We start from the raw sequence: 27971 nt of genomic DNA, 5'->3' as shown, positions 1-27971 counted from the left end.
TCCTATCTTTTTTTTGTCCTGTTGACAATTATTTTGTTTCTTTCTAGAAATAAGAAATGCTGACACTTAGCAAAATTATCTGGCAATAGAAACAGACTTCTGTTATTTGGAATTAGTAGAAATTTCTAGAAATAGGGTTTAACTATCTAATACTTGGTTTGATATAAAATGTGTAAAATGGGGATGTGGAAGCCTAGTGGTTAAGGTGTTGGGCTACCAATCGAAAGGTTTTGGACCTGCTGGGCCCCTGAGCAAGGCCCTTAATCCTCAATTGCTCAGTTGTATAAAAATGAGATAAAAATGTAAGTCGCTCTGGATAAGGGCATCTGCTAAATGCTGTAAATGTAAAAGCAAATACTAGGTACATTTGACTATACAGTATTTATGACATTTTCATTTGCTAAGGTGGCAATTGTTTGGTTTACAGGTGTACAATATTCATAATAGATGCAGATACAAACTTGGCTCATGGACATGAGGTTCTGGACATGATATAATTTTTTATTTTTTTTGGTCCACAGGCACATCCTAAAAACTGAAGTTATTTTCACATTTTCACACACATTCTGGTGTATATCTTCTGGCCTGAAAAACACTGGAGTGTGGCTTCAAACACAAACCATCATTATGTTGTGCGGAGCCTCATGTGTTTGCCTGCTGCTGATCCTTTCATGTTCTGCACCCTTCCTCTCGTCAATACACACTTGGACAGCAAAGCTTAACCCATATGACAAAATCCATAGATCTGGCTCATGTGCTATTGGGAGCACTTTGTGTCCACAGTAAGTCTCCATATTCCTCCATGCAAGCTGGAAAACTAACTTCAATTATATATGTGCTGGATCGGCAAACTTCTGACACGATCAATAATTCAGCTCCCGGGAGAGAAAACATCCCTCAGAGCAGCTGCTCCATAAAGGTCTTCTCTTGGACACACAGCACAAAACCAGGGTGCAGAAACCTCCACAGGACATCACAATCAAAGATGAATCCAAAAAAGAGAAAGAAGGATTAAGATGGAATCTGCTTTCAGGATCTCTTGATGATGACCTTCAGCTTTTCTCTGTCCTTCTCTGTGTCTTTTCTTATCGTCTGCTTCACTCATGCTCCAAGCAGCATTGTGTGGCTTTTGTGTGGGTGTGTTCGTACTTATCTGAATAAACGTGATTGTTCTCTTGCTGAAACTGGGATGCTGGGAAGAATAGAGAATAAATTGCATTGCCAGCAGAGTGTACCGTACACCTCACTCCGCTTCCTTCCTCAGTCGGTGGCCCCATTTAAGGATTATGAGATCGAGAGAGTTTATGTCTCGCTGTATTTGTTTCCTCTCCCCCTCTGTATTATGTGAAGCTCAGTGTCAGCCAGGCTTCTCTGAACAGGAGAAAATAAAGATTGTTCTTCTGCGCTCTTGTTTTAATATGTGGAAAGAGTACTGGATTTATTTAATGTATAATTGATTAGAAAGGAGAGGATTTCATTTATTTATTTATCTATTCTTCAGTAAGCTCTTTATGCGGGTAAGGGTCACGGGGATCTGAAGCCTGTCCCTGGAACACGTGTGAGATGGGAATACACCTCGTATGGAAAGCCAGTTCGTCAAAGGGCACCATGCGTGTGCTCTCTCCCTCTCTCTCTCTCTCTCTCTCTCTCTCTCTCTCTCTCTCTCAAAAAACATTCACATGCTGTTCACACCTACAGGAAATTTATAGCTCTTCTCACCTCTGTGTGTGTGAGTAGTAAAGCACTACTTGAGATTTAAATAAATGGTTTTGAAACTAAACCAAAAATTTCTATTATTCCCCGTTAAAATGCGTGTTGTGAACTGTAATGCACAGGACACACCGTAAATGTGTAAATGGTAGCACGAGGGCCTGAAAACCAGTATTACCATATCTGAACATTTTTTTTTTTTTAAGGAAAATAAAGAGGAGCCTCCACTTAGATTTTCACTTAACGGCTTCCCACTCACCCAAACACAGGCAGAGGTGCCAATAATTTAGTCTTTATTGAAAATGGAGAGGCGTTTAAGTGCAAACTGAACCAGATGGTGTTTTTAAAAAAAAATAAAAAAAGACACCGAAAAGACTATTTGTGTGGGGTCCTAGGTAGTGTGTTGGGTTGCATTGTGTTAAAGCCTATTTAGGGCGCATTAGGAAGTGAATAGGAATCCATTTGGGAGTTGTCTTAACTACAAGATGGAGCACTTTAATTGGTTCATGTGGGAGAAATGTTAGATCAGGCTAAATAGTGATAAGAAAACATTACTCTGGGTAAATAGATAAAGATGAATCTGAGCCATTAACTCGCTGTTTAACACAACTTTAATTATTTAAATTGCTGGATACTTTAAAAGGACTTTTTGGGAAAGATTGAGACACTTTGATGGAGAAGCAATTCCAACCAAAGGCATAAATCGGGTGTTTTTGCGATTGTTGTCTCTGACCAATCAGTGGTCTACGCTGTTTTTAGCACAGTGTGGCCCATGTGCTACCTGGGCAAGAAGTAGAACCAAATTCAGCAAGGGAATTGAAGTACAGCATGACTTACTTGGCCGAGGAACTTGTTGCTTGAAGTGTTTACTGTATGTGCAATTGGTCAGGCCGCGTCATGTCACACTACCGTGGAGACGTAAATTAGAGTATCTACCTACTGGCATGTTTTCCAGACGCACAATAAAACCGGAGAAACTGGAGGAAATCTACATGGACAGAAAGAGTTTCCCTTTTCTCAGTGTAGTTGGAGATCAGAAATTCTGAGTCATGAGCTTTAGCTGAGCATAACATTAGGTCCAGTGACTGTTAATTCTACCCTGCAATAATTGTGTTACAATTTATTAAGCACATCTGAGTTCAAAAGTTTGACACTATGCATCATGATAAACAATTTTCAAACCTTTGGTGCACCCTAAATTGCAGACGTATGCACTATATAATATATAATATACTGTGAAAATTCCAACCAAAAAATATGGAAATGTGGCATGTTAGTCACTTGGTGTAGTTAATGCTCACAGCTTTGCTTATGTAGAGGAAAAGGCTAGGTGGCCGACAACATGCTGGATGATGAGGCATCTTTGCCTTACATGGTGTTTAATGACATTTTAGAGAATAAGAACCCTTCTAAAATCTATCCGAATAGTACGTAGTGCATAGTGTAAGAGCATCATTTGGAATGCAGCTAATTTGGAATCTTGTCTAAACTAATGATCGCTGTATGGACCAGTAACTAGCTAGGTTTGCTAACAACAAAGATTTTGTTTAGCTGAAAATCTCAGCTTATGTCATCTAAAATAAGTATGTAATATTAGATGTAAATTAGTTCCAAGTTCTGGACACTCAAGTTCCACATGAGCAGGGCTTTAGCCTGTGTTCGATTTGGTTTCTTTTCTTTACTTTACAGACCACTTTATAACACTTTACTGATATCAAAACTACATGCCAGACCTTCTCTTACTGTATGCCTACGGTTGTGGAATGAGGAGGTATCCATGATTGTCTTGTATCTTATATTAACACAGGGACCCCGGCCTTTTGTCCAGAGTCCCTGGTGATAGGGTGCAGTTTATCTGGGATGCTATGTATTACAAGCTATGTATTTCAAAATGAATGGTATGGATGAATCTGACATATGTACCTGACTTATAGAAATCTGTTTTGCGTTTTGAAGTTATGAAGTGTTTAGTGTGAGAGTGTGTGTGAGAGTGTGTGTGAGAGTGTGTGTGAGAGTGTGTGTGAGAGTGTGTGCGCGTGCGAGTGTGTGTGCGTGTGTGCGCGCAAGAGCGTGTGTGTGAGTGCGCTGATGCTTAGTAATGGCCCGAGTTGGGGCAAGCGCTCAGGCAGTCAGCACTTTTTCTGTATCATTAACCTGGGGCTTCATCAGACTTTTCTGTCTCAAGCATTCACTCTCAGGCTATCAGCAGACCAAAACTGGATCATATATTATTATTTAAAAGCCAGGCACATTTTTTTTTGTGCAAAAGTATTAACACTCACGTACATTAAAATGCCATTTAGGCTACTTAGGCATCTGGATTATAACTTTCACAACAGTGAACTAGATGCTGTTTCTCAGCATTCATATACACGTATAGTCATAATAGCTTTAGTACTTATTTGACCTAGGTCAGAGAGGGGTAACCGTATAAAACTTTTTTTTTTTTTTTTTTTTTTTTTTTAAATAAAAGTTTGAATATGCAGCTTGTCAAAACTAAACTCTGCTATCCTCTGGATAGTGCTCATCCAGCCGTAACGTTCTGCACATGGCACTCTAGGTTATTGCTGCATTATATCTCAAGTTCTTGGCGTTTGGTATACCATTTGATCAGGAATTGACTAAGGAGTGCAGCGTTTCCTGTTTGCACATCTGATGTGATCTGAAGTGCGTATGATGTTGTATACAGGACAAGGCCATGTTTTTGATTTCAACACCACAAAGCGCAAACCTCTTCAATTCCTGATAAAATAAACAAAACCAAGGTCTAAGCTTTCAAGGCCTCAGGCATGCAAACAGAAAAACCAAAGGCAGAGTAAATACGAGCCTGAAGCAGTAAACAGAGCTCCTCACAAAGTAATCCGAGCCATGCTGCTTTCAAACACACACGCACACACACACACACACACACACACACACACACACACACACACACACCCCGTTTATTCAAAATGTGGTTTTTATCAGTTATTTCTTTGTGCATCTGTGTGTTTGATAATGTCATATGTGTCTGTGTTCAGTTTGTTGTTTCTTTGTTCCTAGTGAATAGAATAATAATGACATTAAAAAGATTTACAAATCTATCAATAATCCTATCATTATGCCTTTAGCAAGTAATGATTAAAACATGAGGCATGCTATTGTAGGAAAATAATCAGCAACCCAGAGGTTTATTATTGTCCTTTAACACAACCTTTCGAAGTGTGTTATTCTTCTTATTAATACAGTTGATGAACGTCTCTTTGTACTTTATATCCATTTATAGTCGCATCTAATAATGTGAAACTAATAAAGTGCACAACTCTAAGCCCTGTGCTTGAAGTGTAAATGTTCTCCCTGTACATCTCTGGTTTGCTCTGGGTACTTCTGTCCAAAAACACTTGCAGTATGCCTGATCGACTTCACTATATTGTCTGTAGTGTGTTAATGGACATGTGAATGGGTTAACACCCCGCCCAAGGTGTCACCCACCTTGTGCTCTAAGTCCCATGGGATAGATTCCAGTTTTCTTGGGACCCTGTGCAGGATAAGCAGTATAGAAAATGGATAAATGAATGGAAGTTTGTTTATTAGACCTGTTGTTGTTAAATCAGCTTGTCATGTTCAAGTGAGTTGGGAAAACCTGAAGACTTTGTGGTGGAAGCCTGATACTGAGACTGATACTGGAGACTCCTTCCATAGCCTAAATATCAAACGTCTTCTGCTTATTGTTCCTTTTCTGATGTCACATTCTTTAATTCATTAAATATTTGAACAGGAACATTAATATAAACCTCTGTTTTGAAGTTACAGCCCTGATCGAACCTCATAACATTTTATTACCTTGAAGAGAAAATTTGCTGAATCATGTTGAAATAAAACTCACTAATATTTCAGCCTTACAGTATTTAACTGAACCTTGAGCAAGCAGTACCCCACAATAAACACTCATTTCAGATCAACAAACCTTATGAATGGAAAACGATTGATCCTTGAGTGTATAAAGACTATTGAGATGCCTGCAAATGAAGGGTTATTGTACAAGTCAATAAAACATGCTGAATAAGATGGACCCTACAGTGGGTATTATCAATAATAAGATAGAGCTTGCTGTGTATTGTGCAGCTTCATACTCAATACATTACATTATTGGAGCAGAATTGTTGTTTTTTTTTTTTTTTAAATAAAAGAATTCTATACAACTATAGAAAGACCTTGTTGCATTATGGTACATACTGTGCCAGATGTGAGATGAATGTGAGATGAATTTGGCATTGCTGTTAGTTTATCTCTAGTTAGTTTATCTCTAGGTATTAGGTATAGTTTATCTATTGCTGTAAGTTTATCTCTAGGTTAGACAGAGCAGAGTTACTCAACTACATGCAATAAATGGTGGCAGATTTGCTTATGTAGTGGAAGAGGGGTGGAACTACCAGGTGCTGATGCTGGATGAGATGTACATCGTTTGTGAGATCATTTGTGTTTACTTACAACAGGAGACAATGTAAAAGATTTCAAGAAGAAAAAGTGTGCATGTATATATAATACCATTTTATAAAATATGTTTGTTTAGGATATATACTGTATCGCCTGGGGTTAAGCACTTTATTAAAGGTAAAATGTGGTATAACTGCACAGTCCATAAAAATTGCTGAACAAATTCATGGCTAAAGTTTCAGAGGTCAGATGAGAGTGGTAGACTGGCTTGAGCTGACAGTAAGACACTGGTATTTCAGTTAACTCAAATAACCACGTGGTGAGCAGAATCTCAGAATATGCACAAGCCATTTAAACTTGACGTGGATAAAATACAGCAGCAGAAATCTTCATTAGGTTCCAATACTGACAATAAGCTGTGATCAATTGATCACAGCTGGGTAGTTGAAAATCGGAATAATGTTCTGATGAATCTAGATTTTTGTGGAGACATTTTGTGGAGTTAGAACTGGGTGTTAACAGAATTAATCCAGGGGACAAACTGTCTTGTATAAACTGTTCAGGCTGGTGGTTGCATACATGCATCTCTTTATGGGCACATAAAGTTAACTATCTTATAAGATAACTATCTTATAATTGCTACATATGTTATGATAATATAACAAAAAAAGGTTATCTCAATCTGGTGATGAGTTCAGCAGGCTCACACTGGCCTTATAGTTATCAGATCGGATTTTATTAGAGCATGGTAGAATGAGAGATTTGCAGCATGAATGTGCAGTTTAAAACAAAACTGCAGCAATTATGTGATGCAATGGAGCAACAATGGTGCAGAATCTTGAAGATCCTTACCATGCTCCCATAATCTGATAAGGCCTTACATCTGTGGGTAAAAATGAGATTTTCAGAGTTCAGTGGTGTATATAATCTACTGGGGTCCAGTAGCGTATGTGAGTGCAGTAACAGGCCTGAATGCTTGCTCTGATGGCCATTTTACTAGCATGGTCTTGGTCCATTTGTCCTTTAAGTTAATCGTCACTGCAAATAAATACAGACTTCTTCTGACCGAACACCTTTATTCTATCCTGATGGGAGTGGCGTCCTCCAGAATGGCCCAGCCCACATCCACATGGCTCGATGACTCACTGAATGCTTCGCTGAGGATGAAAATATACCAATAATATGCTATGAACCTCATGCGCATCGGATTTCAACCCTATTAAACATCAGTAGTATGAGATCTTGGACTGAAGTATTAAACAGCGCTCTCTAGCACCATTATGAAAACATGAAAACACACACGTGTACACGAGGATGAAGGGCCATGTAGTGTTTTGTTGTCTTCCCTTTATGTGTCATTAGCATACTGTTTTTACTAAAACTCAAACACCGTGTAGTCCAACATGCCCTTCTTTGCTTTAATTACCCTGTCACCAAGAGTACAGCTATCCAATAATATCTCTCTCTCTCTCTCTCTCTCTCTCTCTCTCTCTCTCTCTCAGTCTCTCAGTGCAATAGCAAAAGTGCCTCTGCTGCACTAGATGACATTTTAATATGTCTCCATTAGTATGCTGCGCTGCAGCATTTTTAATGCTTTCACCCACTGAATGATTTGTTGATAGCTTTGTTATGAAAAGTCTTTTCATTTAAAACATATGCCATCACTGGCAGTGGGTTTTCAAAGCAGTTTGGTTACCTATGATGGGTGGATTAGTGGCATTAAGAAGGCTTTCTCACTGGCAGTTTAGTTTGAAACGGAGCACGGTTTGCATGAGAAATTGGTTATGCAGGTGGAGAAGCGGGCCACGGTACCAAACCTGAGACTACTTGTAGGAGGAGGTGTGAGTTCGGCTGAGCTGAAACTTTGTTGAGATTCCTGTGAATGTGAATGCAGCTCGATCTGAGGTCCACACTTGTTCTGGAAGTAAAGTAACCTGCATATGTATTTTTTTATTTATGCCGATAATGACATCATACATTTCCACAGCACATGTGTACCAGGAGCAACAGGGGAACATGATGGGACACGGTGAAGAGATAAGGTGACTTACTCACATAGTCCTGTTTTGTTCATGTGTTTTGACGTAAGACGTGTGGTGATGTAAGACGAACGCAAATGCACTGGGTTCAATTGAATCAAAAGAGTCTGAAACCAAACCAGGAACGTTGTGATGGGACACGACGATGACTGATGCTTCATTTTTTTATGCAGTTATTGCTTAATTAACTCTTTTAGGAGGTGAGATGTTTTCACATTTGTTGGGATAACCGTACACAGAATATTTGTGGCTAAAGATAGCACCTTCACATTTCAAATGCTTATGAACAAGCACTCAGGGGCATCTTAGAAATGGGTTTGATATCACAATTTACTCTGAGGATTGTGTGTGTTTTATCGGGGGAAACTAATTTATTTTTTAGTTTTTATTTTCATTTTTTTGGAACTTCTACAAATATCTTACCCCCAGTAGGCTAGGTAAAAACAGAAATATTTATAAAGACCAAATTCTAAAAGCCTTAAGTGTCTATTTTTATATGAGCTATTAATCACCACCATGGAGTGTGACATGACAGACATTCGATGCTAAATATGGATACAACAAAATGAGGAAATTCTATTTTTGGCTTCTGGATAAAAAGAGTTAAAATGCATTATTAACAGTTGAGGATGTCTATAAATAAAGCCATTTTATCATTGTATAATGTGTGCATTTGAAATTATCTTTAACAAACAGATCGATACGCAGTGTCGGGTATATGAAGCTGTGAGCAATGTTACTGCGGTCACAACCTCTTTTTCTTGCTGTCCACTATGTACTCATACTTGGAAGTCAAAAATCATTTAAAACTTTTAATCTTAAGGCATCAGGATTAAAAAGCTGTATGCTATGATTGGCTTTGCAAGCTCCTTGTTCTGCCATATCATCACTGGATCAGATGACATGGGGCCTGTATAGAAATGAAGATCTTCTAATTTGAAGCTGACAAATTTCATATCATTTGAAAAGTTAAGATTGGTGAAAAGCTTTGCAGGCAGTCAAACCTCACAGCTTGATATCTGAGCATATCTGATTATATACAGTATTTGACCTGGTGTAATATCATCGGAGCAGCTGTTCCAGTTGTGCATCTGCACCAATACATCTGTATGCCGTGGGCAGTTTCGGTTGAAGCCATAGGTGACACAGATGCTGGGATTGATGCTTGAAGCATTGCAGGTTAGATATCTGCTTCAGACTAGATCGACTTAAAGGAGCGAAGACGTTTCTCATGTCACTGAGTTCCAAAGTGGAGACGCGTGACCAACTGAAGATTTAAGAAGACCAGATTATAGCATTGTCATTCTATCATGTTTTCAGCTTTATACAAACGGCATCGCAACAACAATGAAGGCATGTTGGAATCCACAGTGTGTAGATAAACAATGGCATGAGATTCATTGAAGAAATTTTGCACACTCCAGTAAGTCAAGCCTGCTTTGAAGATTAAAACACAGTAGCTCCGTGTTCTTAACATTTTGTTAACACTCGTAATGTTTTCTACACAGACACATGCACACAGGCAACTTACAGGTTTATTAACGCAAACAACACAACTTGAAGCAAATGCAGAGAGAGGTGTTTGAAATGAGGTTTTAAAATGAGCAAGTCTAAAGCGGATTGCAGATCCCTGTAGTGGACATTTGGCTTTCTACAATAACTCATAGTCTTAGAGCTGCAGCATTATACCAAATAGGTAATGAAGTGAATACAAGGAGCTTAGCATATTTATTTATTTATTTATTTATTTATTGCAGTAGTTTGTCGGGTGTAACTCCGTGTCACGTTGAGTTAAAATCAGTTTTAATTTAATTTAAAGACTATTCAATTTACTAGAAAGAAAAGCAACGTGCTCCTGCTTCAGTAATGCTGTTAGTCTTCAGCTTGTTCGACATTCGTTCATTCAGTCATTCATTCATTTATGCATTTATTCATTCATTCTGAGCAGCTCCGTTTGACAGGTCCAATCACCTAATTCAAAGTTTGGCAGTGACACATGCACCACTGAATTTCTATACTCTATAAGTAGAACGAGATGGATAAGACACTTCCCGATCTAGTTTAATGACTCGAAGGGGAAAGAAATGAAGCTTGTTTAAAATTTCAAATAATAAATCTCAATTTTTTTATTTTTTTTAAAACCTAAAAACTTTTTCTTTATAAAAAAAAACTTTTATGAAAGTGAATTATTTGTTTGCTTTGTGTTATTTATACCTGAACATGTACCAGTAGAAAGACTCCACCATCAGCTACTAACTAGCAGCTAATTATTTTAAGCTAACATGAACTAGCCCTTGAAACTCCTGCTCTCTCATATTTAATAATCTCAACAAAATCGTTAAGGTTGTTGTAACATTAAAACATAACTGATTTGAAATAATAAAACTCCGCACTTACCCTGCAGACACTTTATGAACATTAATAAAAGCGAGTGCCATTTTTTTTTGACAGAATAATTGCAGCAGTTATTATTTGCTAAAACTTCAGCATGAGGGTTTAGTAGAACCGCAACAGCAGTGACGGTGACTCTGTAACTTTCACATTTCACACTGCTCATACTTTAATCCGGGGTTAACCGTTAATCCTGGCTATTCATAATCGGATGCTTCACACTGTACATTCTTAAACCTTGGGTTAATCTTCTAGTTTCGCATGTTTACAACCATGATTTTATAAATACAGCACAATATTGCTTAAAATAACAGCTTTTCTCGTAAACAAAGAACAGTTCTGTTTACTTCTGTTGAGGCTCAAGTGGTTAAGGTTATTGGATTATTGATCAGGGTTCAAGCCCAACACTGCCAAGCTGCCTCTGTTGGGCACCTTGAACAAGGCCTTTACCCCTCCCTGCTTCAGGGGTGCTGTATCATGGCTGACCCTGCACTCTGACCCCAACCTCCAAAGTTGGGTGCTGTAATGTATATGTGACAAGCAAATGCTTCTATAAATATATCTATCTATTGTATCTCTGAGCAGGTATTGTCTTTCACAGATTTCTAATATTCTTTTGACCAGATGCGCACCTCTATGCTGCATCTACTTTGAGGTGTTGACTTGGCCGGAATTCCCCAGAACTTAATCCTGAAAAGCATCCGTGGGATATGATAACAAACAAGTCCGATCCATGGAGGCTCCACTTCGTAACTTACAGGACTTAAAGGATCTGTTGCTAACATCTTGGTGCCAAATACCACAGAACACCTTCAGGGGTCTAGTGGTATCTTAAGTATGTAACCTAGTGAGTCAGCATTAAGCACTTACTGTATGTACGTCACTCTGGATAAGGGCTTCTGCCAAATTGGGACCAACACAATATAAGGAAGGTGGTCAAAATGTTATGCCTGATCGGTGTATATGTGACAAACAAATCTGTCTGTCTGTCTGTCTCTGATGCCTGAGCAGGTATTATCAATCACAGCTTTTTAGGCATTTTTAAGTTTGTCTCATGTTTAGTGTTTTGGTGCCTTCAAATGTTGCTACATCCTGGGTTTCACATGTTACAAGACACGTGCTGTTCAGTTCCTGATGGGGTGTCTAGCTGTAACGTCATCTGTAAGGTCAACACCTCATCATTTCACACTGTGCACGTTTTGCACTACAATGCAGGGCTAACACTGCAAAAGTGCTACTAATCCTGCTTCAGAGTGTCAGTGTTTCATATCCCTGGGTAATAAGAGGTGCTTAACCCTGCTTTTAAATTACACATGAGATATGCAGTTAAATGTGGGGTTTAGAATGAATATAACCCATGGTTTAGTGCACTGTGTAAACCCCTGAGGAATAAAGCCCTTTAGGACATGCATACTCCGTATCATTGATTAATTTCCTATATTATTATACCCTGTTGGGTTTTATTCCTTACATCTCTTATTCCTTACATTTTTATTAGTATTATATTTTTTATTTATTTTTGGCTGCATTTTTTTTTAGAACTGATTGCATGCACCATCCAGCAAAATGTTCAAAGGCGCTTACACACACACACACACACACACACACACACACACACACACACACACACACACACACACACACACACACACACACAGGATTAGAAAGCACTAATGCTTGACAGGAAGTGACAGGGTTAAGTATTTCCTGCTTAAACTGGAGACCAAATTGCTCCAGTCACCAGGAACCAGTCACTTTCTAACACTTTCATCAACAGTCCCTTTATTTTGTTGTTATTGACTTACAGGAAATAAGCAGGTTCTATATAATTAATAAGAAACAAAAACAGATGTTCAGTTTTTTGGGGGGAAAAAAGCAAAATTTTAAACTGTCAAATGTACAGTATGTATTATCTGAGGATGTGTGGGAATTCTGGACATGTTTAATATCAGTTACTGTAAATGTGAAGAGAGAATAAAAAAAGGTAGGAGTGCAAATGACATCACATCCTATGATTTCTATTGATCTTTTTTGTAGAATACTTTTTTGCACTTTCTACATGCTGTAATGTGATAAACTTCTTTCATTTCATTGCATAAGAAATGATCTATTTTTATATAGAATTGTTTTACATTTTTATTTATTTGTTTATTTTTTCATTTTTGTATTAAAGCAGAAGTACGTAAGTGATGGCTGAAAAGTGACAACATGTTCGGAGATGTTAAAAAATAAATAATAAAAAAATCCATGGCGGTAACAGTTGTTAATATCCAGGAGCTGCAGTGTTTTTATCCTCAAATCTCAAAGCAAAGATTTGCCTCATAGGTTCCTCCAGGTCAATTTAGTTAGAGGCAAACATACGAATAGTTGCACTTTTCTCCTGCAGATATCTAACACAAACTTAAACTTCAAACCCGGCGTCTGTGGCACCTATTGGGAATGGCTTCAAATGAAACTTTCCACAGCTTACAGATGTCCTGGCACAGATACCCAAGTGGAACAGCTGCTGTGGTACTGACCCGACTGGTACATAAAGTACTCTACTGGACCTTGCTGATGTTTTTCTGCTCATTAATGATAGATTAATAAGCTTTGCATACTTGTAATTACGCAACCAGCCCTGAGATTTCATCCTTCAAAATGAAGCATCATTAAGCTTGATATGAGGATTATGAGCTCTAGTGTTCATCAGGGAAGTTTAGAACCAAAAGTAGGAAAAAAATAAAAAAACAAGCTTAAACATCCCCAATGGAAAACGTGTTTGACTGTGTAAAAGCTCACAGCATGGTAACGCCACCTCTCATTCACTCTCATCTATCATCTAATAATATTTCTCATCACTGAAATGTATTGAATGCTTCCTGGTCATGCAGAATGAGATTATTGTACAAACGAGGTGTGAATCCTCAAATGTCATATCACTGGTGTTTTGTGATTCATCTCGCAATGAATGAATAATCAGATGTCCAGGATTACCTGATTATTCTTTTTTCAATTGTTGTAGCCATAAACACCGATTTTGTCTTGTCTTTTTTCGCTAATTTTTTATTAATGTATTTATTAATTTATTTATTTTTAACTACTTGGACTGACAAAACAAACACTATTGATTACAATCAATAGTTGTAGCCATAAACACCGATTTTGTTTTGTCTTTTTTCCCCAAACTTACTTATTTATTTTTTTTAACTACTTGGACTGACAAAATTACAAACACTGGATTCTTCTTTTAAACTACAACCAGTGAAGACTCATACAGTATGATATTGCTTCATATGATGGCTGTGTTCGCGTTTGTCGCACTTTGGCTTGGCTTTGGCTGAATCCGTGTTGTGATGACGTTCACCTTGAAGATATAAAGGTTTGCAAAAATATGCACTATATTCATAAACGGTCATACTATATCCATATCAATATATTCCCATTCATATCATCAGCCATCGTATTGTATTTATTTGAAGTATTTTTTGTATTTTGTCTATTTATTTTCCAAAAAAGAATTGATGAATATATTGCTCCTAGTCAGCTACATAAAAACATAAATATTTGAGTGTTTACTTTGATATGAGCTATTAATCACCACTGTGGAGCCTAACATGACAGACATGAGCCTAAACACAATAAAGAAGACGCAAATTAAATTTTTTTTTCTTCATAAAAATGTAATTGCCTGCACTATCTATATTCAGGTATGTTTATATAAAGTAAAAAGGACACTTGCAGTATAACAATGTTGTACAATTGTACAATTACATTTTTTTCCAGCACTGTATAGAGGTGCCTGACTTTTAGTCCAGCTCAGTGTGATGATTTCTCTGCTCATATTGTATGAAATTGGAAAGAGAATTAGAGGCTGCTGAAATCTGACGGGTTCAGCTGAGGTCTAGGTTTGATTGATGCGTCTTGTGTACAGTATGTGCCGTGTGTATGCTGGGAAGAAGGTGGAGGTGGGGGGTGGACCTGAAACAAAGTATTAAAGGGCTAATTTCAGTAGGACCTGACATCCTATAGCATCTAGATTAAAGTTGTGTGCAGAGAGAGGATATTCAGAATAAGTTCACGGTTTCAAAATAACTTTTTGTAGAAGGTGAAAAGCAAAAGAGGAAAAAAACAAACAAGAGTTTGATACTGGGAATCAAAGACTAGTGAATTAAATGACCCTAAGAGCATGGTGACAGAGATTTATTTATTTATTTATTTATTTATTTATTTATCCTCTCCCTCCTGTTATGATGGGTTTCTTTATTCTAAGGCATCATTCAGGTTCACACCCTTTTGTGAGTGAAAATATACAACATATACACGTAATCAGTGAATCCCCGAGTCTGCAGATGTGACTAGACGTCTCCTCTGTAGAATATTGCGAGGTCTCTCAACAAGGCCTTTTCCCAAGTGACGAGTGTGAAACGAGAATCAGATGGAAAAGATACTCAATCGGAGAGCGCTGCTTTTATCTGGGTCTGTCGCACTGAAATGGAAAGTGTCAAAACGGAGGAGAGCGGAGGCAGCATCTGAATAGGAAATTCAGTAGACGATTGACCTCAAGGCAGAGACTGGTAAGAGAGAGGGAGAGAGGGAGGGATAGAGAAAGATAGAGCGAGCGGGAGGGAGGGATGGAGGGGGAGAGCGAGAGGGAGGGAAGGAGGAATGGAAGGGGATGGAGAGAGATGGAGGGAGGGAGAAATGAAGGGTGAGAGAGAGATGGAGGGAGGGAGGGAGGGATGGAAGGGGAGGGAGAGATGGAGGGAGGGAGGGATGGAAGGGGAGGGAGAGATGGAGGGAGGGAGGGAGAGATGGATGGGGGGAGGGAGAGATGGATGGAGGGAGGGAGGGAGGGAGGGATGGAAGGGGAGGGAGAGATGGATGGAGGGAGAGAGATATGGAGGGAGAGGGAGAGATGAAGCGAGAGAGAGAGGGAGGGAGAGGGAGATGGAGGGAGGGAGGGATAGAGAGGAATGGAGAGAGAGGGATGGAGGGAGAGGGAGAGAGAGATGAAGGGAGAGGGAGAGGGTGAGAGAGATGAAGGGAGAGAGAGATGGAGAGAGGGATGGAGAGAGAGAGATGGAGAGAGAGAGGGAGAGATGAGGGTTGGCAGACTCAATATATCAGCCATGCAATATATCGTTATCTTGAGTCAGGAGTTAGCTCAGGGTGGATGTGGGTGGATTCTGGAAAAATCGGTTGATTTCATCCATAAAGGAACAAATCGAATTTGTTTGGCACTTTTTGTTTTAAAAGTTAAAGTAGCATGAGCCTAGAACACAAATTCAAGGTTTTATTGTCACAATATATAACTTACAGTATAATTAAAAACCTGACATTTTCCTCTTTGCATTTAAATAATGAAATAAAAATAAAGAATAGACCAGAAATAGAAATATTTGCTTGGGACACTATACAGATAAAACTGAATTGAAATTAAATTGAATAAATAGAGGACTGCAACTCTGAAGTCTGACGGCCTGCAGGAAGAAGCTCTCCTAAGCCTCTCAGTTTTAGTTCTCAGACTTTATAACCGCTCGTCTGTTCGCAGCAGTTAGATGATCTGAGCAGCTCGATACTGTCATCATCTGGTGTAAATGTCCTGCACTAAGGGCAAAGCAGACCTGGATAGACGAATATCCACATTGGCCAGATGAGGTTGGGTTTATTTTGAATCTGTTTTATTTCGGGGAGTCTAATTTTATCTCGGGGAGTTTTTCCTTGCACCGTAACCTTCTGGCTTGCTTATTAAGGAAAAATCAATAAAAATTTGAAATGATGTTCGTCAATGTCTATTGTGAAAAGTGCTATCTAAATAAAAGCAATTGAATTAAATTGACATATATATTTTCCACAGCATATGCATATATATATATATATATATATATATATATATATATATATATATATATATATATATATAAAGCATTTTTTTAATGCAATTTTATTGTTAGAAATTCTTTTGTTTACTTGGCCTGGCGTCTGTGTTTTCTGTGTTTGGATGTGGGATGGCGTTGATCTTTCTTCCCAGTCAATCACAGCAACATTGACCAGTCAAGGGCATCTGTGAGCTCATGTATGTGGAATAGGGCACTGCTGCCCTGTAAATAATATTTCAGGACTTGTTATCATTAAAGTGAAACATTATCAGTGCATAGTGGATTATTTTCTCATCACATCGCCACGTCACCGATTATTTTCTTCTGTATGTGTTAAATATAGTGTTAACTGTGACACAAACAAATTGTGTTTTTAACTGGATTTTAGAGCTTTGTTGTAGTGCACATTGCTGTTACTTCTCATCAGTCGTTCAGATCTGAACATTCAAAACCACTTCCAATTTTCAATGCAGAAAGAAAAAAAAAGAACATCTGTGCTGTTCCATGTAGAGGGTTTAGCTTTCTGTTCAGTCATTGTGAAGATAGGGCCTGTGCTTCATTCGACATGCCCAAGGAGACACCCGCCCTGCAGATATGGGGAAGGAGACGCGCTTCACCTCTTTCCTTCAGGATTAAATAATTAGCTCTGAATCTGTTCTCATCTCAGTGCCATCGCTGCACCGCTGCAGAATTTGAGGACACGCTGTTTACCTCAGCAAGCTCGCTGCTGATTTAGATAAGCTTGTTAATTAGAGGTGTCTTCTACTTTTTTTCACGTTTCCGTCTACTTTTATAGACGTGCTGCTTGATGTTGTTTTCCTCATTCCTCAATCGCTCTGTTAAAACTCGCTAGTTTCTACTTTTCATCACCCACTCAGGCTTTGTTATTGTCATTCTCCTTTGACTTTTTCTTCTTCTTCCTTTCTGATTGACTAGATCTAAGATAACAGACACATGTCAGCATTTCGAATCAGATACATAACACGTGTCCTTTATCCTGAGCATAGTAACAGAAAATGGATAAACACAAATTTCACCTGCTGCCTTAAAATACTAATAATAAGTGAACTCAAAGCTTTGTTTCAAAGAACAGGGAGTCAAGACAAATTTTTGAAAACAAATAAACTTGTGTTCAGTATACAAAACTTGTCAAGACAATTACGTGAAAGATAAGAAATTATTTCATTTAACGTAATGAGGCTGGAGGGCACGGTGGCTTAGTGTTCAGCATTTCGTATCAGATACATAACACGTGACATGTTTGCCCATTTGTAGTACATAGTGCTCTATATCTATATAAATTATGTGATTTAAATTATGGTATGGGGGGCACGGTGGCTTAGTGGTTAGCATGTTCGCCCCACACCTCCAGGGTTGGGGGTTCGATTCCCGCCTCCGCCTTGTGTGTGTGGAGTTTGCATGTTCTCCCCGTGCCTCGGGGGTTTCCTCCGGGTACTCCGGTTTCCTCCCCCGGTCCAAAGACATGCATGGTAGGTTGAGTGGCATCTCTGGAAAATTGTCCGTAGTGTGTGATTGCGTGAGTGAATGAGTGTGTGTGTGCCCTGCGATGGGTTGGCACTCCGTCCAGGGTGTATCCTGCCTTGATGCCCGATGACGCCTGAGATAGGCACAGGCTCCCCGTGACCCGGACAAGCGGTAGAAAATTAGTGTGAATTATGGTATGAAAAACATGAATCTCTTTCTGTCTTGTTCTCTGTAGGTTGTATATTTCCATACGTCTCTGTGTTTGGCTTCAGTGGTGGCTGTTGTGGAACTGGCTTCGCTTTCTGCTGGGACAGAAGCTTCCCAGACTGCAGTGGGGCAGGGCTTTGGTATCCTGCAGCTCTTTTCTGAACAAGCGCAGGGAGAGGGCAGGTAAAGTAATAGTCAGTTAGTGTGTGCATGTGTCTATAACTTCTTCACATTTTTCTCTGACCAACAGAAGACCTCGTTCATCAAGCTGGATACGAATGGATTCATGCATAAACCGTTCATATGAGCATTCACACAGAAATTTGCTGTTCATGAAAATCCTGTAAAAACGTTTATTTGTTACTGTGAGGAAATTTCGGCATTCGCACTTGACTGACTTTAAATCAGATAATTTAAATGGATTACTGCGCTTAAATTTTTTTTTTTTTGTTGAAATTTACTAGTTTATTAGATTACGTGTGTGTGTGCGTGTGTGTAATTCTGTCTCTTTCGCAGGTTGAGTCTCTTCCATGGTACTCCTCGTGCTCTGCTACACCCGACAATGAGGGACCCACTGCAGAGTGAGTATACATACACACCACACACATACTCACCACATACATACACAAACACACACGCACATATGCTGGCTTCTTCTCAGACAAAAATGGAAAACAAAAGATTCACCATTCAGCAGTAGATTGTGTTAAAAGTGCTATATATTTGCACAGGGTGTGCGTTCCAGTTCATGGTGGGCGGCTAATCGATAAAGAACAATTTTTATAAAGTGGTTTAGTTCACTTCTTCATGCATTATAAATCATGTCTTATGACAGCTCATGTATACTATTAGTAAGACACTGGGCACTATGGGTGCTTGCACTTATACATGGTTCTTTTTAAATGAACTTACTTGTTCCTGATGGTGTTAAAGTGAACCTGAAAGCTGCAAACGATCTCAGTGCATTCTCTGTTAACAATATATGTAGACTCACTTCTTTTTCTGGACATCTTTCTTATCCCTCGCTTAGATCTCAACCCACTTCACAGCATGGTTCCTTTGGAACTCAGAGCCCAGCTGAATTGTGGATAATGTTCATGATGCTGTAATGCTAATACAGCTGAAATGGCAAATACAGAATTGAAATATAATGGCAGATGGGCTTGCAAGGGGTGGGGATAAGAAAGAATCCCTGTTTGTGTTTGTTGTGTTGCCTTTGTTACTTCGATCCCTACTAGTCACCTTACATTACAAAGCTTGCTTGAGGCAAAACTCTGGACAATTTTACAGCCATTGTGAAAAAAGTAGCAGAGTTTAAAAGTTAATTCCGTAGAAACTGTTTAGAGTTTATTGTTCCATATAACAAGTTGGTTCAAAAGTCTTAAACTTATGGCAAGAAAGTGAAGTGAAGTGACTTGGCTTATAACCAGGCATGCAACAGTCTTTGTAGCTTCATGCCTTGGGTTCATTGCATAGGCTTGTGGAATGATTAAATAGGGAAGTCACTCTGAACACAGACTTAAGGCGGTGTCCATTATGAAGAATAGTGTTCACTTTTATATAAAATGACTTAAGGATTTGTGTGTGCTCTATTATGAAGAGGAGATAATCACGACTCTGCTGCTATCTCCAGCAAACAGCACTGTGACTGGGAACAATGCATCATCAGCAGCCGGGGGAAAGTACAGGGCTTTTTTTGTTTTTGGGATGGAAGGAAAATGGTATATTTTTGTTATCTAGGGCTGGTGCTGAACTTTGGGAGGTACTCAGTACCCTTGTCAGTTTGGTAGCACAAATTCATTTGGGCCTTTTTCCAAAAAACTGAGTTTTTTTTCTGCCTGTGTGAGCACCAGGGCATTGTTACCTTAAGAAGGCCAGCAAACTGACCAGTTCCTGTGTGTGTTAAGTATACTGAGAATAATAAATACAATTCATTGAAATGTGCTGTAATGAGGAATTATTCAGCACTAGTGTAGCAATACATTACCGCTATGAAGTTGTTTATTTTCAGCACCGTAATGCTGAATATATATAAATACACAAAAAGGCACGGTGGCTTAGTGGTTAGCACGTTCGCCCCACACCTCCAGGGTTGGGGGTTCGATTCCCGCCTCCGCCTTGTGTGTGTGGAGTTTGCATGTTCTCCCCGTGCCTCGGGGGTTTCCTCCGGGTACTCTGGTTTCCTCCCCCGGTCCAAAGACATGCATGGTAGGTTGATTGGCATCTCTGGAAAATTGTCCGTAGTGTGTGATTGCGTGAGTGAATGAGAGTGTGTGTGTGCCCTGCGATGGGTCGGCACTCCGTCCAGGGTGTATCCTGCCTTGATGCCCGATGACGCCTGAGATAGGCACAGGCTCCCCGTGACCCGAGGTAGTTCGGATAAGCGGTAGAAAAGGAGTGAGTGAGTGAGTGAGTGAGTAATGAGGCTATGATGTTTTACAGTGTAGATGTTCCCATGCTGGGGTATCCATGAATTGTGTAATAAATACAATACTGCATCTACTTACAGTAATATTAAAAGTTCTATACTTTTTTAACAAGTTAAAAAAAAAGTGTTGTTATAGATTAACTGGCACCATGGCTGCCATGCATATCCTCCAGCTACTTGGAGTTGAAATGGGGGAATAGAAGCCTTTATTATCACCACATGTACATTACAGTATAGTGGAATTCTTTTCTTTGCATATCCCAACTGAGGAGGTTGAGCTCGGCATGCAGAGGCAGCTATGATACAGCACCCTGGAGCAGGGAGCAATAAGGGCCATGCTCCAGGGCCCAACAGTGGCAGCTTGGCAGTGCTGGGGCTTGAACTTGATCCTTCGCTCAAGAACCCAGAGCCTTAACCACTTGAGCACACCACTGCACGTGCACTTTTATGTGCACGTCCTCAACTCAACACTCACTTTCTGGTACAGTCCCAGGGTAGATAATGGGGGGCAATTCATCACCTTGTGACCCAGTCTCAGTGACCCACTAAACAAACATATGCACCTTTCTAGACTGTTATTGGGCACTAACAGTAACTGGATTTCCTATTATTCTTAGTGATTGAATTTCAAAAAACCTTCGAACCCTTCAAAAGGTCTGTTTTGGGTACCATGAGATGAAGCTCATGACAACAATTTCAATTTGTTTATAATTAGAAAAAACATACAAGGTGTATAAGCTGTTCCTATGGACATAATGATATAAATGGGATTTGCCTTTGAACTTCTGTTTGAAAATGTATCCACACTTTTTTTTCAACAGCACAATAGTAATAAGGTGATAATACTAAAATAAAGTGGTCCAGTTTGTTTTTCTTCAGTAGCACGTTTTATTGGAGCCACAGTTCGTCTCTGTGTGTGAAATTGTGTTGCTCTTGAAAACACACAGCTTAGAATGTAGGTGCAAGGATGACTAATTGTATTTCAGCATATTGTTCTTTGGCTGAATACACACTAAAACTTAGCATGTGCGTGTTTTGAATGCAGATCGGTCAGGGATCAGGTTAAAGAATCGGTTTACAGAACTGAACGTTTATGGCAAATCGCTGAAATAACACAATGTGCGCTTGTTTATTCAGTGTGAACTAAACAGCATTATTGCTCCTGTTCGACGAGAGACAAACAAAAGAGAGTCCCTTTCACCTTTTAAAGAAAGCAAGAATGGACTTTAGAGAGAGGAAATGGAGGAGATGAGAGGAATGGGATTAGGAGTGCTGCTTTATTCCCCATGTGAGGAGGACGTGCTGTAGCAGATGAGCCCGTGCCCTCGGAGAGACTCACGAGTGGAGTGTTAATGTAGTGCTGCTGCTCTGCTCTCAGTGCGGCTAATCTTACCACTAATTCAGTCCCTGTGACCCTCTGACACACACACACACACACACAAACACACACACACGCGCACACACGAAATATAGCAGTTTTATTATATGTATCATACTGATGTATTCGCATGCACACTATCTCAATCATTATTTAATCAGCAGTTTTCTCTTCCCCTTCCTTCCTTCCTTCCTTCCTTCCTCCCTCCCTTCCTTCCTCCCTCCCACAACCTACCTTAAATTCTTTCTTTTCTTCTTCAATTCTGTTCTCCTTCTTCCTTCCTTTTACCGCTCCTCTCCCCTCCTCTCCTTTTCAGAAGCTTCACATTTTCATCACATCATCTGCTTTCTTCCTGATTGATTCACTGTGGAGATGTAGGTGTGTACTGGTTCACAAACCTGATTAATGACTTGTGTAGTTTTTTCCTCACTATTCAGTTTATTTCAATATCTTAAGTGACATAATTACTTATTACGTACATTCTCTCTTTCTCTTATACACACACACACACACACACCTCACACACACCTCGCACACTAGCAGTTCTTGCAGGGTGCTCTGTGCCAGAGGCTGATGCCAAGCAGCACTGACTGTGTGTTCCTTTGCCCACTGGGCCACTGGCCACTAATGAACACAACCAAATGCTTTCTACTGGATGGACCTGATACTCTCTGGGCCAACACTATACACAGAGCGTGTGTGTGTGTGTGTGTGTGGAAGGAGTGTGGGGAGTTTAGACAATTTCAATAGCACCAGGCTAGACTAATCATTTTCCCAAAAATCCACTTGCCATGTTAATGAATTATCTGTTCGGTTTGAGTGTCAATGTGACACAGAGAAAGGGAGGTCTTTAAATTTCTATTCCAATAAAATGGAATATATGGAGAGATAAACAAACAGAATAATCATTGTTGTTTCTCTTTGATGGTTGGTCTGCTCCTTATGTATGTGTCCAGAGCTCAAAAGAAGGCAGCAGAAATGTTGCAGTGTCTGAGCGCTAGAGTGAATTGATTCAGCAGTTCTTAAAGGGTAGCTTTAATTGTGCCTGATTCGCTGGAGATGAGCAGTGAAGTTCTCTCTGCGTCCGTTCACTTTTCCCCCCAGATGGAGAGGTGTAATTAGTTGAGGCATTTATTGAGTCATTGGAGTGAGCTGAGATGAGCTAACTGAATTTACATTCAGTGGAAATCTCCCCCCATTAGCTGTGCAAAGGAAGCCAAGTAAACTCCGTAGTCATTGTGCATGCGTTGTTGACAAGCGTGCCATGTTATTCTACTGCGCCACGCCGCAATTAAGATGTCAGTGTTGCTTATTTTATATGATTATAGCTAATATAACCATGCTGCAAGACTTTTCCACAAAAAAACACACACACACACACACACACGCACACACACACACACATACAATATAGAGACACACTGAATCTTGCAGATGCTATATGCGAGTGTAGCAGAAGCTATTATGGCTGCAGCGATGGCATGCCGCTACCAATTGTGTTCTTGTTTTGGCCATATGTGCGACTCATTTGTTTCTTGAATGAAAAAGTGTTTGGTGGTGGCTGGTGTGTGTGTGTGTGTGTGTGTGTGTGTGTGTGGGAGAGGCAAAAGGCTGGTTTTCTTTTGCGTGTAAACTAAGGTGCTTTTGTCTAGTCGAGTGACTGACATAGTATTTCTTACATAGTAAAGAATTGCTATGTGTGTGCGTGTGTGCATTTGTGCGTGTGTGTTTGTGTGTACATGTGTGAGAGAGAGATAAAAAACATCCTAATGACAGATTCTGCTTTCTGTGATGTGTTAACAGCTAACAGAGAGGGTTGTGTGTGTGTGTGTGTGTGTGTGTGTGTGTGTGTGTGTGTGTGTGTGTGTTTGTGTACAGTATTTGTATTGTAATTATTACTGTAACTAATGAACACTTGACCTAATCTCTTTCTTTCTTTCTTTCTTTCTTTCTTTCTTTCTTTCTTTCTTTCTTTTCATCCTTGCATCACATTCCTTATTCATTTTCTCTTTTTTCACCAACTCTTTCATTTCTTCCTTCCCTTGTTCATTTTTTCTTTCTGTCCTTCCATCGTCTGGCTTCTAAATTCAAATCAAACCCTTGTGATGCCATTTGATCCAAGATTTGAACACACACACACACACACACACACACACACACAGCAGTGAGCTTTCTGCTCTTGGTCACTAATGAAATAGGTTGTGAGGTCGGTCTCTGTTTACATAACAGCCGAAAGTCTTACATCAGACTTATGCAAGATGTGTTGGTGGGTGATGTTGTGGTGGAAATGAGACACTGCTACAAATTTGTCAACCAGTAAAGATTTTCTCTACACCGTGGGTGAGCAAACTTTCAAAAGCAATGACGCTCTTCATCCGGGTGCTCTACCACTGCTCAGAGCTTCTGTCCTCTTCACTCACCTTCTGCTGCTCGGGATGCACTAAACATTCAAACTTCCTGAAAACACTTCATGTCCAAGACTCATGCTTGCTTCAGTGGATAATCTCACAAGGATTCTGCAGTACCTAAAAAAAAAAAAAAAAAAACCCCGCTGCCCTGGCTAACCCAGACATTCCCGTTGATTAGGTTCATTCTGTCTTGAAAGTACATCTAGATATTCTTTATAAAACATTAGTAAAGTCTCAGAAGTGATCGAATACTTTTCTACCAGCCTACAGAAGGATCTGCGTCCTTATTGAAAGGTTCTGCACTCTTTTGCTATTGGAAATGTGCACCCTGCATCAAGCATACTGCATACAGTAGCCACTATGTCTCTCAAATCCACATCACAATATGAAAACGAGGAACTGCAAGGAATTTGGTTTGAAGTGCCAAGATTTAAGACTCGTTTGTGAGTTTAATAGCCATCAAGGAGCACGTTTAAAAGAGGTGCAGACGTTTGATCGCATTCTTTTTGCACCCATACACAGTTTGAATATTCATCCCTAGTTCATAGTCACACAGAATTGAGCACAGATTCAAGCTTGACATACAAATGACTCAGTGTCAAATAAGCTCGGCTGATGAATGATACACAACCTTGAAGAATCTATCAGCAGACCTTAATTTACATGAAACAAACCTTTCTACATGCAGGAATGAATGAGTAATGGCTTTCATTCATGACATCAACAATTTTTCAGATTCTTACATTTTCTTTAGTTAGATTCAATTCACATTTAATTGTATAATTAAATTATACATATAGCACTATTAACAATGGATGTTGTCCCAAAGCAGCTTTACAGAACATTTAACATCATGCAAAGAGGTAAACGTGTTTGTATTTATCCTCAATGAACAAGTCTGAGGTTACCGAGGCCACTGTGACAAAGAAAAACTCCCTTAGATGGAAGACGAAGAAACCTTGAGAGGAACCAGACTCAAAAGGGAACATCATCCTCATTTGGGTGACACTGGAGAGTGTGATTAGAAACTGTTATACATTATTACAGTTGTTATATTCTGTAAAATAAATGTGTGTTTAATTAATAAACAACAAGAGACAACATTTTGGCTGAAAAGGTCAGAATTACAGATGTAGATGTGAATAGGAAGCAGTAGTCTGTAATGGCATGTCGACTTGATGGATGTGGAGGATTTGCTGAAGTTGGTGATAAGTGTAGGTTAAAAACAAGGAAAAATAAGATAAGTGCTAGATACTGGGAGCTGAGATGGAGTGGGCTAAAGTGGAATGCTCTTTTCATCTTGAGGAACCTTGATTGATTAAGGTAATAGGACTCCTTTTTTTCCCCAGAACCTGGATTTGTTTTCAAAATATGATGACTAACAGAAAAATTTAAAACCACCAACAACAACAACAACAACAACAACAACAATAATAATAATAATTTTTGTTATTATTATTATTATTATTATTATTATTATTATTATTATTATTATTATTATTATTATTATTGTTATTGTTATTATTATTGTTATTATTATTATTATTCTAACATTTATAATTATAACTTGGATTTTCTTTCTGGAGGTTATGATGTCATTAAATAATAAGAACTCTTTTTTTTGGATGTAGAGACTAATATTTTGTATCCCAATGTAATTTACATGCACTTTAATGCACCAACTATTTCCAAACATTATAGTTTGAATTATTATGCATTTATCATATCTGTAAATATTATACACCCCATATCTTCCCTTGGGCTTCAGTAAAGTACATCTATCTATCTAGATCAGCTTCAAATCATATACATCAATCAGCAATATCATTAAAACCACTGACTGGTGACGTGAATAACATTTGATTATTTATTATTTATTACACTGCTACTGTACCTGTCAAGGGGGGTGGGGTGGGGTATGTTAGGCAGGAAGTGAACAGTCAGTGGCAGAAGCTGATATGTTGAAACAGGAGAAGTGGATGTAAGGAGCTGCAATGTGTGATGATTTACTGCACTTTTATATTTACAGATGAATAGCTTCTAATATCTGTTTTTATTCAACAACCTAAATAGTATAAACAGAGGGGTGAAAGTCAACACTAAGTGACACATCGGGTGTGTCGTTAGTGTGTTGCATGCCATGGTCTATTTTGACCATTTAATAGACATTACAGCTCAGTGATCTTTGACTTTTTTGGAATTCTGTGTGCATCAGCAAAAGCAATTAAGCTGTGCAGTACACCATGCTGGCTGACTGACTTCTATCACCGTACATGTGAGGATAAAAAAATTGTGTGCAACTATACTGAAAGATTCATAAACAAAGCCAACTTTGACTGTAAAGAAAAAAAACTTATCCCGGTTATCTTACTTGTAAAATATAATTGTAAATTTAAACCCAGATATTCTGCTTATTCTTACATTACTACACATTGTTCAATTCTTGTGGTATTAATCCATGAATGTATCAGAATTGCTTGGAGTTTTCATTTTCTGTATTGTTACACTCCTAATTCTGTGGATTGTCTGTTTGTCATTTGTTCCCGTAACTGACTCTTCAGTAAAAGGTTCAGTTCAGTAAAAACACTCTGTGTTACCGAGAAGTCAGTTTTGCTCTTGTCTCAGATGGAGAATCTTTTGGAAGTAAAGATGAGAACAAATCTGTTTTAGAGGCTATAGGAAGTTACTGTCTGTGCTGGGGTTGAGTTTTAGTATGGCATCATGTTGCCATGTATCTGTATGCAGTGACAAAGGTCTGTCTGTGTCTGTCTGTCTGTCTATAGCAAATTCTTCATCAAATTCTTTTTCTTTCTTTCTTGCTTTCTTGCTTTCTTGCTTGCTTTCTTGCTTTGCTTTGCTTTGCTTTGCCAAACGTGAATTTAATGGAGACTTATTTTGGTTATGATGTCACATAGTGGTACTGAACTTAATATTAAAAGGAAAAAACATTTTAGTTCAAAGGTCAGATTTCTGATTAATCCTCACTATTTTCTTCCCAGTGAATGCAGTGTTGTCAGCGATAGAAGGAACTCAGCTGCTATATTATCTCCAGCCACATCCTGCCCTCAATCCCATCATGCACCTACTCCCACCCAATATCATGGTCTCTGGCCATGAGCTCATCCCTGGAGTCCTTCCTCCAACTGACAGCACAGGTAAGATTACCCATGATGCCATGGGTCTCAAATCTCTACTAATCCAAGAGATGATTTTAAGGTTTTTAAGTAGTCCTCAAAGTAGCTTAAAGGATGATATTACTCAGAACCATCAAGGGAAAAAAAAAATCAAATTAGATCGGTAACCGCTTGACTGAAGCAGGAGAACCTTTGTAGTCTTGGGCACAGCTTGTATTATCTTGGCTTTAAGAAGACTCTGAATTCTGCTGGTTCGAAAGTCAAGCTTCGGGCATAATCAGATGCACTTTATACATCTTGTGTATTGCTTGTGTCGGGGAATTTGTCATTCATCTCCTCTGAAACTTGTTTGTAGGAATTTTCTACAGTAAATAAAACCTGGCTTTATGGGACTGGGGAATGGATTGTTGTGAGTTTGACAGAGTAGAGGGAAATATTTAGAAAGAGCTGATCATGACACGTGGCTAATCCACCAACACTCAGACTAGAGTTTCAAAAGGTTTATTCTCTCTCT

The 27971-nt window shown here is 39.1% G+C and overlaps 1 protein-coding gene across 1 annotated transcript in view; it reads left to right on the top strand.

The window, feature by feature from the left end:
- The window catches only part of nphp4 (nephronophthisis 4), a 165150-nt gene that overhangs the window by 5467 nt on the left and 131712 nt on the right, over positions 1 to 27971 (top strand). Inside the window, exons 3-5 of the mRNA XM_060882077.1 lie at positions 18138 to 18292; positions 18626 to 18690; positions 27323 to 27478. Of these exons, the coding sequence (XP_060738060.1) occupies positions 18138 to 18292; positions 18626 to 18690; positions 27323 to 27478 (376 nt within the window). The remainder of the gene's footprint in view (positions 1 to 18137; positions 18293 to 18625; positions 18691 to 27322; positions 27479 to 27971) is intronic.

This window comes from Tachysurus vachellii, chromosome 11 (genome assembly GCF_030014155.1).
Source record: "Tachysurus vachellii isolate PV-2020 chromosome 11, HZAU_Pvac_v1, whole genome shotgun sequence".
NCBI classification, from domain to species: domain Eukaryota; kingdom Metazoa; phylum Chordata; class Actinopteri; order Siluriformes; family Bagridae; genus Tachysurus; species Tachysurus vachellii.
This window is presented reverse-complemented; position numbering and strand designations above follow the sequence as displayed.